At 31.5% G+C, this 17,974-nt stretch overlaps 1 protein-coding gene across 1 annotated transcript in view; it reads right to left on the minus strand.

The window, feature by feature from the left end:
* LOC143065116 (kinesin heavy chain-like) overlaps positions 1-17,974 on the minus strand; it is a 32,470-nt gene that overhangs the window by 6,980 nt on the left and 7,516 nt on the right. The window contains exons 3-14 of the mRNA XM_076238473.1: positions 16,946-17,019; positions 16,013-16,117; positions 15,448-15,496; positions 11,644-11,699; positions 10,917-11,004; positions 5,085-5,209; positions 4,689-4,793; positions 3,839-3,987; positions 3,348-3,496; positions 2,865-3,052; positions 1,744-2,019; positions 1,284-1,427 (exon numbers count right to left, since the gene is read on the minus strand). Coding sequence (XP_076094588.1) covers positions 1,284-1,427; positions 1,744-2,019; positions 2,865-3,052; positions 3,348-3,496; positions 3,839-3,987; positions 4,689-4,793; positions 5,085-5,209; positions 10,917-11,004; positions 11,644-11,699; positions 15,448-15,496; positions 16,013-16,117; positions 16,946-17,019 — 1,508 coding nt within the window. The remainder of the gene's footprint in view (positions 1-1,283; positions 1,428-1,743; positions 2,020-2,864; positions 3,053-3,347; positions 3,497-3,838; positions 3,988-4,688; positions 4,794-5,084; positions 5,210-10,916; positions 11,005-11,643; positions 11,700-15,447; positions 15,497-16,012; positions 16,118-16,945; positions 17,020-17,974) is intronic.

Here is a 17,974-nt window from a genome sequence, read left to right on the forward strand (position 1 = left end):
ATCGCCTATTTGTCAGACAAAACTATGCATTAAAGCGGAGTATACTTATATCTGAAATGCCAAATGACAGAGTCAAATAACATCGATAGTGCAGATCAGAAAAGGAAATCCCTGAAGAAGGATGAACGTCTGTAATCCACATACAACATACTGAATGTTGATTTATTCTTAAAAAAATTATATGTCTAGTGTCATATGTGTTATTTTATTTTGTTTCTTTAAATAAAGATTATAAACGCATTTTGTTTTAGTTTTAGTTTATTTGCGTTTCAACTTTCCTTGACCTGGGATAAGAAAATAAACTGTTCTAAAAATAGATTTGTTTCTATGACACATATGTACAAAATTATGTACATTGTTATGCTTTGATTAAAATAAACTTTTAAACAATACTTCACAGTTTATAATTATTTTAACAATAGATGTGTAATGATTTGCCATTGAAATGCGGTTGGACAGTGAAGTAACACCTCTTTCGTTTTGTATATGCAAAGCAGTAATGGGGCCCTGTACGGGTTATTTGCTGGACACAAGTGTTGAAAGTAAGAAAATATAATAATTAAAAGTGAATTCTCTTTATATAAAATATTAGAAATAAATGATTGATGTATAAAATTCTTTAACCATGTATAAATGCCCTATAATATTTAACATTAATACAGATCACCCCAAGCCCAATTACTAGAGTTCACATTGGTTATGATCGATAATTAGCAGGAGTTATTGTTTCTAAAATTAACCCCAGATGTAATCTATGGACAATTGTTTAAATCCAATCAATTATTAACACCTTTTGATATAGAATGGTCAGTGTTTTTACAACAATTATTTGTTTAACATTTTATGACCTCGAGGCTTAAAATAGAACATGGGAAACTTTACCTGTGTAGACATCAAGGTTTATTTTTAAATCAAATTCCATAATATAAACACGAACGAAACTGTTTTAAAACTTTATTTAAATAACACAAAAGTAAATATGAAATAACAAGGAAAATAAGGATGCATTCAAGAAAAATATACTTACAAAATTGCCGTTTCCGGTCAAAAATCTCGTCAGTTTTAACTAAGCATATCTAGACGGGGATTATTTTTTATGCAATAAACCGAATGGCCCCTTGTAGAGCTATGAATATCACCGGACAATTTAACATTAGATGAATGGGAAATGGTTTTGTGCAGGAGAAAACTATGCAATAAAGTGCAATCGACTGTATAAAACTTCTTTTTGTAATCAACAGATATATTCATATTTGAATGACTTAAAAGTTTCTAGTTTATACCTTAGAATCACCTCCTCCTACAATCTCGCCAATATCTCCAAGATCTTTCAACAATCCAGACATCATGTCAGCCATACGTTTCTTCTGATGACTTACAGAATCTTTGGTGGAATCATAGTCTGACTGTAGGGCATTCAAGGAATTCTAGAGGATAAACAAAAACAGTATATATAAAACTGGTATTAAGCTATAAAACCAAATTAAATGTAAGATATAATTCTTATTATTAAACAACATGACAATTTTAAATATCAGAAATTGAAAGAAAATATTTGTGTCTATTATATAACCTGATGAGTATAATATCTGTTGAATGGTTGAAAATGCTGTAATGGACTCTTTTCTTGAAATGTCAATGTATGTGTAACCACATTGAGGAAAAAGAATTGTTGATATAAGACATGTGATATTCTCCTTTCGTGGTTAGATAAGAGAACTGGCTATACTGTTTAACACTTACTGTTTTCTTGCTAAGTTCTTCAGCTAGTGCTTCATTTTCAATGTTTTTAGCATCAACTTCTTGGGATTTCTGATCATAATTCATAGCAAGTTCCTCCAAAGCTTGGAGAACCTCTTTCACCTCATCCTTAGCAGACTCGTTATCAGTCTGGATACGAGCCATCTCCTGTTGTAGTACATCATAGTCTTTCTTTCCTGAGCTGATTAGTTCTTCCTGTTCCATCATTTGTTCCTTCAATCTCTCTATCATTTGAGATGTGTTGTTGATTTCATCATCCTTGAAAAATGAAATATATCTAATGTTGGTTTCGATTAAATATATGTATATATTAGTCTGATTCATTCATTCCAGAGATTTTCTATACTAATGGGACGCGTCTCTATTGATTTTATTTAATTACCAAGCCGCTTTTGTAAAGCTACACCCAAACAATCAACTTAGTTTCGTATCTATGATATACTAAGATGGAAGTTATTTGCGTATTTCAAAGTATATTTTAATTTAATGTGTTAATATGAAATCTTAATATCCATTTATATGGTAATTCTGAGTAAAACCTTGATGTCATTTCGGGGAAAGTTCTTTAGAGCAATTTGTATCATCTGTAAGGTAACAAATCTGTTATCTTTTTCAAAAGAATGTCAATTGTGGGAAGAAACTTTTTAAATATATTATATATCATTTGTAGATTTGATAATACATGAAATTTGGCTAGAATAGAGATATACAACAAAGCAAGCTTAAAAAGTGCTTTACTTAAAATTACATAACAGAAGAAAATAAGTCTAACATTAATTTATTTAAGATGAGAAAGTTCTTAAGCGAAAAAAAATATTATTAGTGGCCTGATGAAATATAAATGCTGTTACCATGGCCATTGTTAACCTTTTTTTCAAGAAACAGATATGAACGAGTCTCTAATTATAAAATGTGTCCAGATTTTGTTCCTATTGTCATTGATGACGGTAAGATTGTGTTGGGGTATCAATTATAGTTAGATAAAATTTGAAGGTAAAGAAGCTTTTTATGAATGCATTATACACAGGAGTGTAATATCAAAATCATCTTACCAATATAAATATATAAAATATCAATTTTTAAATTTGTTACACAAATCTTACCTTTTCATCTAATTGTGCATATAATTTAATCCTTTCACCGTCCCATTGTGTCTTCTCAGCCTCTGTTATGGTACTAAGATTTCCTATACTAGATTCCATAACAGTTGGAGCAACTTCTAATCCTTCAGATTCTATAGATGTTATACTAGCCTTCATATCTATTTGTTCTTCTGATGTTACAGACTGACCTAAAACACAAAGACACACTGAAGACACCACCTGATTCAAGGTTTCAATCTTATACATTAAAGATAACTTTATTTCATTTTTAAAACTATGATGAGTTTTGTTTGAAAGATATATCTATTTGTTTAATTTAATTACTTAGTGAAATTGTTGCTCTTATAAATTAATAACAGGACATCATTTGACAGCATTTATTCATTCTTCATTTTTTCTCTCACTTAATCAATTTGAAATTAAAGTGATAGTTCACAAGGTTCGTGGCAGCTAGGATTTTTTACACAAAATATAAATACAAACCACTTCTCCAAGCTTTAAGCTCTGCCTCTAATTTTTGAACCCATGTTTTCAATTTGCCATTCTTTTCTTTTTCTTTTTCATATCTTCTTTTCCATTCATCAGCAGTGAGTTCCTCATTAACCTTAACAGAATTCTTAATGGTCTTTGCTCTACAATTAATGTTTTATGATTATTTCTTATTCATAAATGTCATTATCATGCAAGTTTAAATATATCATTTACTGAAAAAATAATCATTTTCATAGTCCATGAAAAGTATGTTTATAAGAAACTGGGGTTACTTCTATATTTTTACATTATCATGCTTATACATCAAAGATTTATATTCTCTTCATTTTCACAAAGCTCTTTGGTACTGAATTCAGTGCAATCCTGTTTTTTCTCATATATATTTCTACAAAAGATCAGTTGAACATTTAGTTTGCTTTTTTCCCTTCTTAATTCATGTAGTGATAAAGAAGTGAAACTGTCAATGATATCTTAAAACTCACCTTTGACCAAACATAAGTGTTGACTTGGTTTCTGATTCATTATAAGAAGCTGGAGAACAACATATAACAATCGTAGTCCTGGCATTACCTCCTAAACTTTCCTGGAGAATTCTGGTCAATTTACTATCTCTATAAGGAACATGACTTTTCTACAAGAAAAATTAGTATGTTTGTTAATCATGCATGTTCAGAACTGGGGTTTTTTCCTGAAACTTGTACAATGTACTTGACAAACTTTAAAAAGATTGAACAATTACTAGCTTAATCTTATTAAAGCTCACTTTAATAATTGAATAAAAAAGTATATTTATTACTTATTAGTTTGGCAATAGTGTTGTTGTTGGTCCTTCTTCAACTTTTATATTGACCCACAGGTATCTTTTTTTTATTTTTTCATATATATATATATATATATATATATCTAGCGGGACGGTTACAGTGCAGGCGATTTGGTGTCACGATATCTCAGTAGCATGGGTTCGTATCCCGGCGAGGGAAGAACAAAAAATTGGCAAAAGCAAATTTACATATCTAACATTGTTGGGTTGATGTTTAGACGAGTTGTATATACATAATGTACACAGCCATGTATCACCATCATTGCTGGTGATCCGATGGATAAATCTGTTGTAGAGTTGTCACTGACTCAGACGTACTTATATATATATATATATATATATATATATATAGAGTCTATAAGAATCTACCAACCAGTAAACTTAATAGGTATTGGATCATCAAAATTGACAATACTACACAAACAGGAAAAATTATATTTTAAAATCAGTATTGTTACACAATCTTTTAGACTCATATATATATATATATATATATATCACGAAACACTTACATTTCCATCAGCTAGAGCAGAAATAACATTTCCTAAGGCTGACAATGACTTGTTGATGTTCTTGGCTTCATCTAAAACAGCACCCTCTGCTCCTGTTTTGCTGACCTGAAATATTCAATTGATTAATGATAGAATCATAGGACACACTTTTTTATTTATATTACAGAATACAAGTGGCACTTGGTTTACATGTGGCTCTGGTAGTAATTAACAACCTATAAACTGGCAATGACATACAGTTTGCTCGTGTAATATTTTTCAATAATATAATTATATTTTCTGAAGGGATATATGATAAAAACACATCTGAACCAATAAATGTGACATATCCATGTGCAGCAATCTTGACTATTGAATAATGAGATGATGAATCCTGTGTTACCACGTTACATTTACCTTTTCACTACCCGCTAAATCGACTAGATAAAGTTTGCCATTTAATTTTTTCTCTGTTTCTAAATGTTCCTGTTTTACATTGATGAGAAAGACACTGTGACTTCTGGAACTATGTTCATTCATATCTGTAAAACAAATTCATATACTTTATATTGATGCCCTAATTATAACAATGAAATTAATCAGTCATCATTCAACTTCTATTCAAAATTTATATTTTTTACTGAATTCTGTTAGAAGAATCTTTTTTTTTTATAAATTTACACTCGTAAAAACTTAAAGATTTTTTTGATAAAAGCAATGATAAAAGAGGAAAGAAATTATTTTTAATAAAATCCTTGAAAGTTTTGTTGAAATCCTGTTGTTGGTTTTTGAGGAGAATAAAATCAAGTTTGCAATAAATGGTGAATCTTATGTGTTGATATGAAGGTGATTAAAACTATGGTAGCTTTCTGACATACTAAATATAAATATGATATTCTTACTAGTAACAGCTACTATGGTTTTTTAAAGTAAAAACCTTGTTTATGATAAATCTGTACTTACCTGTCTGAAAAACATTTGCAATTACCCCTTGGTAACCCCTTGCAATCGCTAACTTTTAAATTATCTCCCTTTCACGATCTCCCGAATAGAAGATCACTTTACCTGAGGCGGAAATAACTATATACATTATATAAAACTTAACTTCCTCAGGTGGGGAGGTGGGCAGGGTCAGACAGGTAAGTACAGATTTATCATAAACAAGGTTTTTACTTTAAAAAACCATAGTTTATATCAAAATCTGTACTTACCTGTCTGAAAAACATTTGCAAAGAATTTGCAGTATAAACCTAAAGGTGGTGGGTAAGAGGAAGAAAGTAACTAGTAAATAAAAAATATCTACCTTAATACTTCTTCTGTCTTCTGTTAGCCGTATGCAAAATTGCAGCTTTTGCAAACCGAGATTCCAAATCTGGTACATCCTTCAAGTAATATGAGGTGAATGTTGTCTCATTTGACCAATGAGCTGCTCTTAAAATATCTTGAGAGGAAAGTCCATTGAATAAAGCCCAAGAAGTTGAGAGCTTTCTTGTATCATGAGCTCTCACAAACTGAAGTGTGTCTGTATCTGCATGTTCATATGCATATTTAACCGTGTTCACAATCCATCGTGCAATGGAATTCTTAGAAGCCTCTACATGATGATTCTTTTGATATGTTACAAAGAGTCTTTGTGATTTGCGCAAAACTTCAGTTCTTTTAATATAAGCTAGTAGTGCTCTACAAGGGCACAGCAGTAAATCGTTTGGATCTGTAGCATAGTTTTCAAATTTGGGAATGAATACTGGTTCCCATGGTTTATTCAAAGTTTGAGTTTTAGCAAGAAATTGCATATTTGGTAACAACCGTATACCTCTTTGCTCTTTCCTGAAATGTTTGTCATTAATAGTGAAACTGTGTAATTCACTGACTCTTGCAGCAGAAGCTAATGCCTTAAGAAAAACTGTCTTTAAGGTTAAATATTTCAACTCTGCTTCTTCTAGTGGTTCAAAAGGTCTCTTTGTCAACACTAGCAAAACCAAGGGCAAATCCCAATTTGGCGCCAACTGCCTTATTGGTGGATTAATGTTGTACAATCCTTTAATTAAATTACGCAAATCCATGTTAATAGAAATTCTATCTTTAGATGAATGTATTAAAGCTATTGCTGACTTGTAACCAGCTAAAGTGCTTGGCTTACAATTCTTTACAGTATGTAAAAACATTAGAAATTCAGCTATTTCTGGCACAGTTGCCGTACTGGGATTGATACTCCGTTCTTGACACCAGCTGTCAAATAGCTTGAGTCTTGCATTATAAACTGTCTGTGTTGATTGTTTTCGTGCATTGGAAATAATTGAAGCAATTTTTGGTGAAAATCCTTTTGCAGTGTAAGATCTTTTGACACTTTCCAAGCTACAAGATTTAGAACACTTGGATTTGGATGAAAAATTCCATTTTGACTTAATAGATTTTGTTGTACAGGCAGTTGTATTGGAAAGTCTATTAACAGGTTGAGAAGTTGACTGTACCACGACTGTCTCGGCCCCATTGGCGCTATCAGTAAAATTACACAGTCCTCTTTCTGTATTTTTTGTAATACTCTGTTTAGAATGATCGGTGGCGGGAATGCATAAGCAAATAGATTTGTCCATTTCATTGACAGTGCATCTATTGACACTGCTATTTCTTCCGGCCAAGGAGAGCAAAACACTGGCAGCTTCTTGTTCATTGAAGTCACAAACAGATCTATTACTGGTGTTCCTAGCTGAAGGAACAACAAATTCACTATTGTCATATTTAATGCCCATTCTGTCAAACGAATGGTCATTTTCCCCCTTGACAGGGCATCTGCTATAATATTCTTTTTTCCCGGAATATGAACAGCTTGGATTTTGACATTGTGATTTATACACCATTTCAAAAGATCCCATGCCAAGTAACAAAGGTCTGGGGATCGCGTACCTCCCTGTTTGTTCAGATAACTGACGACAGTTGCATTGTCTGTTCTCACTAGCACACTTTTGAATTGTACTTTTATCAGAAATGTTTGCAGTGCTAACTGCACAGCTTTGAGTTCTAGCCAATTGATGTGTTTTACTTTGTACTGAGGTGACCAAACACCTGCTATCTGATAATTGTTTATATGAGCTCCCCATCCCGATTGTGACGCATCTGTCACTAGAGTCACCTGAGCAGATTCCTGTTCTAATAGCACTCCCTTGAAAAAATTTCTTCGGTTTAGCCACCAGAATAGATGTTCCTGGAGTGGTTGATACAGTGGAATCAAATGATTTAAACTGTGTAGAGCTGGTCTCCACCAAGCTAGAAGATAAAGCTGAAGTGGTCTCATGTGCAGTCGGGCCCATGGAACTAAATCTATGCATGAAGCCATTAGACCAAGTAGTCTCAACATTACACGTGCCTCTACTGTTTGTGAATTTAGGAATATTTGAATCATCTGACTTATATTTTTGAATCTCTCTAGAGACGGAAACACAAGACCTTCTTTTAAGTGAATCACTGCTCCTAGATACTCTATTATTTGAGTCGGAACTAAACAAGATTTTTTCACATTGATTATCAAACCCAGATTTTTCAACAATTCTTGAGTGTACTGTAATTGTTTTGTCAGCTTGACTTTGCTACTGTTTTTTAACATCCAATCGTCCAGGTACATAAATATGTGAATCATTTGTTTTCGCAGAAACGCACCTACTACTGCCATCACTTTTGTGAAAATCCTTGGAGCCGATCGTAGACCGAATGGTAGAGCTCGGTATTGATACTTTTTTCCCAAAATGCTGAAGCAGAGAAATTTTCTGTAATGTTTGTGAATGGGTATATGGAAATATGCATCTTGCAAATCCAGTTTTACTGCCCAGTCCTCAATTTTCAGACTTTTTAGAATCGATCGGAGGGTTTCCATTTTGAAGTGATGAGGTATGACAAACTGGTTTAGTGGTTTTAAATTTAGAATTGGTCTGAGACCTCCTTGTCTTTTTGGTACCATGAATATTGTACTGTAATAACCCTGATTTTCTGCACTTGTCGGGACAGGCTCTATAGCATGTTTTTCTAACAAAGAATTTACCTCTTCTAATATAGAAGACCTTTTTGTACCTACTCTGGGTATAACTGTCTCTTTTACTCCTGTAAAAGCTGGAAGACTTATGAAATCTAAAATTAAACCGTTCTTCACTATCTGAAGTACTAACTTGTCTTGAGTTATTTGAAACCACTGACTGTGGTAATGTAACAACCGTGCTCCTACCTGGAGACTTACCGCAGACAAATAATTGTTTATTTCTTGAAATTTTTCTGGGAGGAATTTTTCCATAAGAAAGATCCTTTTCCTCCTTGTTTAGCTGGCAAGGCACGAAAATTAGACGAAGTGTCAGTGCCACGACGGTCATTAAAATCCTGCTAATTATATCTTGACGTTTTTGCAGGTTTGTTGTAGGATACATTAGAAGTTTCTTGAGATTTTCTTTTTCTAGATCCTTCATCAAATTTTTGCCCTCCAGGAACAAATGAAGAACGATAAATGTTTTGTGTTTCTTTAGAATCTCTTATATTTTCAGCTGAGGAATGCAAAGTATCAAAATATTTACCACCAAAAAGTTGTGCGCCATTCAAAGGTAAATTCAACAATTTAGCTGATGTGGCTTTGCTAGTAAAATCAACATTTTTTAAGAAAATTTTTCTTCTGTTTATAACAGAATTAGCAACTATACGTGAAGTCATATCTGCCATAGACTTGAAACATGCTACTAAAGCTGAACATGCTTCTACCCTGTCTTCCTCTGAATCAGCAACATCAATATAGCTTGCTATCAAAGAGCCATATGAAACACTTCTTAACAATGTCCTAGCTGAGTTGTCAACCTTCTTAAATTCAGCATCCATTTCCTTATGGAAGGAAGGTAAAGAGTGTGAAAACTTTTTACGGTCTACAAAATCTTTTTTCTTATTGCCCATAGTAGATGACAAACCCTCCTCAATATTATCGTCAAGCCTTGGAGGGGAACAAAATTTTGTGAAATCTTTTTTCGACACCATAAAAGCCTTATCATCTCTTAGACGAACTGACCTATTTTTAAGTCTACCAGACATAGCTTCCTTTTCAACATTCTTGAAAACTTCAACTGTAGTACCCTCTAAAGGTAATTTTAAATTAGTTGATTTATTTGAATTGCCAGGATTTAGTCTTGAAGGCAAATAGGAAGTTCTGACTGAATCTACTTCAGTTTCCTCTGAACAATCTATTTTTAATTTAGTTGTCAATTTATGGAGAAAATTATTCCATTGAACTGGATCGGTAGATCCTGGTGCTCCTTCACTAAACAGAGAAAAGTCTTTTTCATGAGAATGTTGTGACTGAGAGTGGGTATCATTATTATTTTCATCAGAAATAGCAGAACCACCCATACTTATTTCATCCTCGATTTCATGGGAAACAACAGAAATCTGATCATCAGATGGCATAAATTTACTATAGTGGGCCCTTGGCCTAGACAAAGATTGACTCTCCGAAATTTCACATTTCGAGTCAATGGAAGCATGCATTGCATCACTTGCAATAAGGCCTTGTTGTGGTAACAACTTTTTCAATTGCATTTGCACTTGATCTGCTATAAATTTGTTAAATTCAACTGCTTCAAAATGTACTCCCGTACCTTGAGTTTCACGATCATCTGCACTATGATCAGTTCGAACTTTTGATAGTTTGTCATGCTTTGCCGGCGACGCCAATTCACTCAGCTTTGCCGTTTCAAGTTTCTTGCCTGCCTCCTGCACAGAAGGATTAACGGCACTTGAAGAAAGAGAAAGCTTCGACCTCGCTTTCTCCAACATTTTATCAACTAGCGATCGCTTCTCGTCATCCCATTCCCGGCAAATATTGCACAGGAAAGCCTTGTGACAAATACGATGTCTATAGCATTCCTCATGCGTATCTAACATGTTCATACGTGAGGTACACTTTACACAGTTCTTATACTTGTCTTCCATCGCTTCCAATTCACTCGATGTCTATTCTTACCTAATATAATAATAACGATTGCTTTTAAACCAAATACGATCAGGCTGTAGCCATTTTCGCTGAAGGTAAAGTGATCTTCTATTCGGGAGATCGTGAAAGGGAGATAATTTAAAAGTTAGCGATTGCAAGGGGTTACCAAGGGGTAATTGCAAATGTTTTTCAGACAGGTAAGTACAGATTTTGATATAAACATGTCTATTAGATTTTATATGATATTCTTACTAGTAACAGCTACATGTCTATTAGATTTTATATGATATTCTTACTAGTAACAGCTACATGTCTATTAGATTTCCCTTCTTCTATAGCCTCCATTACTTCTTCTGGACTGGATACAAATCTTTCTGTTGCTCCCTACATATGGAAATGATTAAAGGTGAAAACAGATTCACACCAAGTAATTTAAAATAATGTTCAGAAGTTTAAACTGATTCACTACCTCAAGAATTTCTTGAGGAGAGTTTATATTATTTTTGTTTTAAGCTTAGATGAAATATGTGGTAAGATGAGAACAAATTGTGTTTACAAGATTGACAAGATGCTTCCTAAAATCTTCCCAAAAGCTTGTTCAGATCAGTTACATCTGGATTAAAATCAAATGTCAATTAAAGAAGAATATGAAACAGTTTTCATGTTATTTATGTAGTTGTTCGTATTTTATTTTTATTGTTTTGAATATATCTTGAACTCTTTTACTATTCTTTTTTTTTTCACTTTGATTGTCAGGTATAATTCCAAATGCATTATGCATGCTTAAGATACATACAAGGTGAGAAACATATTAACTGACCATTTATAAAGGATTTCTTTCAGATATATTTGAATAGGTTCAGTATGCAAACTTTCTGTGAAGTAATATTATTCCCTGCTTAAAACTGTTACTAAATATTGACATTGCATCTCAATATGCAGAATTAAAACAATGCTTTTGAAACATAATTATGCAAATGGTTTAATAACAATATGGACTTTTTTTTATAACTTTTAACATACCTTAACATATGTCACTTTATTCTTGTCTTCGTGCACTGACAAATTTGTCTTTGAAACTGAAATGTAGAAAGATTCATTTTATTTTCTTTCATCAACTTATTATGTTCTTATTGTTGTTTTTATTTTTACCTGTGAATAGTCATATTGTTTTAACTGTTTTTACTAAATATTGTGGAGCTTTTAACCAGGTTAAATAAAACTGTTGAATTTTGTTGAATCATATGGTTCAAAATTTTATAGACTTAACATCTATTTTCTAGGCTAATAGACCAATGTAATGGCAACATAGAATTGTAATTTGACTGGTACAGGTGTAATGGCCATACAGTTCAACTGGAAACCAAAATTGTGACTATAGGACAGACAGACATGAACATCACTTTCTTACTCCTTTCAAATAAGACAGGGAATCAAAATGTTATTTAAGTGAACAAAATTATTTATACCAAGAAATGGAAATTAACTGTAAATATTGATAAAACCAAAATTATAATTTTTAGAAATGGTGGCTTAGTAAAGGATGAAGATAAATGTTTTTATGATGATGTACAAATAGATATTGTTAACAAATTTACTTATCTAGGTATTGTTCTTAATTTTAATGGAAAATTTGCTGTTGCTCCAAAAAAAAGTTGCAGAAAAAGGTAGAAAAGCTATGTTTTGTTTATTTAGTAATATTAGACATTTTTCATTTAATTATGCCACATCATTGTCATTATTTGATACATATATGTGAGTAGTATTCTATGTTATGGTTCTGAAATATGGGGTTTTCATAAAGTGCAAGATATATAAAAGATACATATTGATAAAGAATTTTGAATGTTAAATCAAGTACACTGAATGCCATGGTTAATTGTGTGAAGATTTCCAATGTTAGTAACCAGGAAATTACATAGATTTAAATATTGGATTAAAGTATTGAATAAAAGCATTTGTATATTACATGGTGGTTACAATTATTTATATGATATGTGCTTAAAGAATCCAAACGACAAAAATTTGTATTATACTAAAGGAATTGTTCCATCTTGGTTTAAATGATTTGTGGTATTCACAAAATTCTTTATGTAAAGATCATATTATGGTTATTAAAACAAAGACTTTGTGATATTGTCAAACAAGAGTTTGATGCTACTTTAGAAAGTTCATCAAAATGTTTTTTTGTATAGATATATGATATCCAATTTCTCTTTGCAGACATATTTGTGTAAACCCATACCCGAAATTTATAAAAAGTGTATTGTTAAATTTAGATTGTCATCATATAATCTAGCTATAGAGAAAGGAAGGTATTCAAATGTAAATAGAAACCTTAGAACCTGTACATTGTGTATTGATGATATTGAGGATGAAATGCATTTTATTTTATCATGTCCATTATATTCAAATTTGCGTGAATGTTTGATAAAACCATATTATTGTTGTAAACTTTTAAAAATTATTAAGCACTACTAATGGTAAAGACTTGTGCAACTTAGGAAAATATATATTTAGAGCACTGAAGCTCAGAAATGACTGTTTTCAGTAAGATGATTTGTAATTCATTTGTTACAAATATTTGCTTTTTGGAATTATATTTATATGTATTTATTTTTTGTGTATTTAATACTTCTGTCTGTTTTGTCATGATCCTATATTTTTGTAATCTATGTATAGTATATCATGGTATATATAGCATGTTTCTCTATTGTCATAAAAATTCATAATATCTAATAAAATTAATAGCTTTAGCTAACAAAGTCCTTATATTTCAATAAGGTAACTTTATTTGTTAATGGAAAATTGTTTTAATGTTGATTAGGCTTAAATTAAAAATTGTTTGCTTTCCCCTCTCTGTGATTAAAGTAAGATAACTCTGGTCAATTTTCCTAACATTCAATCATTATAGGAAGATGATATAGTTCTGTTTTCATTTATAGTCTTTTTCAGAAAAGTTCTAATTTTTTTTGGTAGGTCCCAATTACAATTTTACACTCTAGCATTCAGCATCAGTTAGAAGTTTCTGTAATAAAATGGTGGCTATGGTGTACTGTTTTGTGTTTGTGTTAGGCGTTATTACACTTCTTTCATGTATTTGTCTTAAGGGATCGAGTAAAGCAGATAAGTTACATCAGCTTTCTGTTTCATTTGAGTTCTGGCATAATGGTATACACCATACCGATCTTAGAAACAAATGCCTTTACGAGTAGAATGACGAAGGCTGTTGGACAGTTTTTGATGCATACCACAACTTGAAACAGTGTATACTTGACAGCACAATTAATGTTTTTTTCACCGGCATATTGTACCTCAAATCAAAAGTAGGAAAAAGTGTGTTTGTTTTAATAATTTCCAGGATATGGCTTTAATAGAGAGCAATTTCATGAATACTGGGAAGATGCTTTTTCTGTGACATAGTCACTTGTTTCAGAATATTTCCCCCTATATACCTTTATGGTATATTAAGGTATAACAAAGGAAAGTTTTATTCTGTAACGAGTGCCTGTGATCTGTGATTTAGAGCAGTTTGTCTCATCGCTCTAAGAAAGTTAGTGATAATGAAGGCAGACTTGACCTTGCTTGTTTTTTTTACATATAAACACAGTATGAATACTTACAGATAACAAAAAAATATTTATAAGATAACAAAATAATTCTTTATATTGGTATATATTAATTTTAAACATTTCAAAACAAATAAAAGAAATTATAGATATACATAAATGTCTTTGATAAACTAATGAAAAATACGAGTATCTAGTACATTACAGATTTTGCAACGATTTTAAATTCAATAAGAAAACTATATTTATAAGATATAATTATAACCCTGTTCAAGGTAGACAATCAACATATTGACTTTATGAAATTAAACATAGACTCATAGTTCAAAGGAATATAACTCTTGTATACAAATGACACATCAATCGAGTTATTAAGCTGCGAATTCGTCGCCACCTTCAAGGAAGATTCTAACTTATCAATATAACCACAAGTTGTTAATCTATAGATACTGACGACTAATGAATGCTAACCACAGTAAAGAATATTTGTTTGAAATTTTTTAACACTTACTCAGAAAAATGCTCGAACTACTTGACTTTCAAAGCTCATAATTAACATGTTTACACACTGATATAAAATGGTTGTTAAACATTACAGACCTGTTATCGTATAAGACACTATACACCTCGTGTGCTTGCATTAACTTATCCAAAAATATATTTATTTCAAGCCTAAATATTACATTTAATAAATTTTAGAATCACAATTTCCGGTTAAGATTTGACTAAATACCAAATTCTTGATATCGTCAGGTAAATATGCTAGTATATATTGATTATACATGTCAGTGGTGGATCCAGGGGGAGGGTTCCGGGGTTGGAAACCCCCCCCCCCTTTTTTTGGACGATCAATGCATTTAAATGGGGACATATAGTTGGAACCCCCCCCTTTTTTAAATGGCTGGATCCGCCCCTGCATGTACCTATATGTTGTAAAACATTTGGTTAATAAAGATTTGAATTGAAGAATAGCACATCCCTAGGAGCTTCACTTGATGCACTCATGACCAAAACAAAGAATATGTTTCTAGGAAAAGTTTGAGAGCATAAAACCAAATAGTAAATAAGACAGCCTAAACAGAATTACATTCTTGTTTTATTTTTTTTCAAATACATGATTTAAGGAACTAGAAATTTATAAATAAAATGTATAATTCAAATCATGTCAATACTAAACCACTGACACTGGCTACTGTATATATAATTGTACTCATTTAAATGAATATGCTTATTTACACCAATTGCTAAAACTACTTACTGTCTAACAAATCTTTAATTTTATCCATGTAGATTTCAAAGTAGGACACCTGAAAATTTAAAGTATAATCAATTTTATAAAATTTAAAATACTTAATGTACATAAAATGTACAATGTTAAAACTATAAATGAATAAATATATTCAAATTTAGAAACATGAAGATACCAAGCTTTTCTATGTTGTACTGCAAGAAACATGGAATAATAATCAACAGTGGCATTGAAATTTCATTGATGAACCTGAAACACTTGGTTTCTGAGAAATAAATTCAAACACACCAATAACATAGTGTATCATGTCATGGATGTTATTGTAAAATGACACATATAACACTATAAGCTTGCTTTTGTTTACCTTGCCAATACACCTTATCACTATTTGTCCGCCATTACTGGATATCACACAGATTCCTGTAAAATTTTGATGTCATAAAACAAAATATCTAATGCCACAATGGAAAAGTGATTGTTGCATGCGTCAAAAGTTCAAGCGGCTGGGTCAACCGGGTTAGCGATAAGGTGTATACCCCTTAAACCAATATTTCAAAGTAATTTCGTGACCTACCTTAATATGAAATTCCAGATTTTCGTCCATTTGGTAAATATAGTTAAAAATATCAGCAATAATTCTGGGTATAATTCCTTGCATCTTACTGTCTCCAAGGACACCCTGTTAATATAAAATAACTATGGTAACATAAAAAGTATTTTTTAAACTGTATATAATTTTTACATCAAGCTTTTTTCTTGAATAAACCAAAAAGTGTCACAAAAAATAATGATATACGCTGTTTCTGTTACCAGATTGATCCATCTGTTCTTACCACAACTTCATTTGGCTAATTGTCCAAAATCAAATAAATTGCTTCGCGAAATACTCAGTAAATCTGTTTTCAGACTACATTGTTACGTATATACAAAGAATTAGCAAAATAAAATGTGACCCTAAAATTTTCTGTGAAAAAAATTGACAATATCCTAAATCTTCATCCATCCCATTTTTGTTTTGTTTTAACCAGCCTAAAAAAAAAACATATGAAGAAATTTTCTTTTTTAAAATGTGGTACAATTTAAGAGACCTCCATACACTAATTCACAAGTTATTGTCTGAAAACTAAAAAAAATGCTTGTTTTAGACCCTTTTTGGACCCTTATTCCGGAACCGTTAGACAGTAACCCTCAAAATGAATCCCAACCTGCTACTTGTATTGTATAACCTTGTGGTATAATTTCAGAGCAATCAAAATACTAATACACAAGTTATAGTTCTGAAACTAGATAAATGCTTGTTTCTGCCCCTTAATTCCTAAATGGTTGGTATGACCCCATAATGCGTTTGCTATCGTATAAAAAGATGTGAATTAAACTCTGCAAATCAGCAGGTTAACCAATACAAGTGATTATAGTTTACAAATTACTAGTGAAAATATTAATTTGAAAAAGTACATTGTCAAAATTATATCCAGCTTATTGTATATGTTTATTTTATAGATCCTACCTCCATAGTGTGAGTTTTACCACTAGACGTCTGTCCATACGCAAATATTGTTCCATTGTAGCCTGCCAATACATCTGAAAAACAAATTGGTTGTATTAAAGATACTGAACAGAAAACAAGGAGAAGATATTTCCTAGACTTACAGGACTCATGTGCTTTTCTTGAAATATTATGCAGAAATATGTTTCTGTATATATATACCTTTGACTGCAAATAACAAAACTGTTTTATTTGTTTTATATTCTTATATCTCATATGAACAATTCAATGTATTTCACAGACTTTTATCAAGTGAATAGAATCTTCATTCAAATATTTGTAGTTATCTCCCTTGAAATGTTTTATTTTATTTTCTGTGCACTAATACCAAATCACTTTCATGTGAAAACTGGACAATTTAATTTAATTGCCATATCAAACTTTTGGTCCCAAATCATAGTCGCACTTCATATTGAACAGTTCTCACTTTATCATTAAAAATATTGATTGTAAGTTGTGGATCTTTTTTTAATTTCACTTTTCTGTATAATTGTTTTGAAAACAAGAGTGCACACACTGAAATGTCTTGCCTTCTTTACCGACCACTGGTATTGGTAGTATGTCAATAGTCCAGAATATAAAGTTTTACATCAACTATCACATAAACTTAAAAACAATTCAAGAAAATGAGGTCACGGTCATATAAACCTAACAGAAATACATGTACAACTTACAATCATAATCATTCAATACACTAATTTTAGTTGACCTATTGCTTATCATGCTCATATTTTTTAAGAAACAGACAAACAAAAATAATAAAGATTGACCAATCAACCATGAAAATGAGGTCAAGGTCAAATGAACTTGATCTGTGTTTTGCGGTAAGGCCATGGTTTTTTAATTTGTTGGTAAACGAATGTTTCTCATGAAATTAAAGCCTCTGTTAAGTTACTATTAACATGTCCCTATCAGGTTGATTTAGAGTTATACTATACATATCTGTCTGCTCTCCGAAACTCTATGTTGACTTCTAGATACAATTTATCA

This window comes from Mytilus galloprovincialis, chromosome 2, assembly GCF_965363235.1.
Source record: "Mytilus galloprovincialis chromosome 2, xbMytGall1.hap1.1, whole genome shotgun sequence".
Classification (NCBI taxonomy): Eukaryota; Metazoa; Mollusca; class Bivalvia; order Mytilida; family Mytilidae; genus Mytilus; species Mytilus galloprovincialis.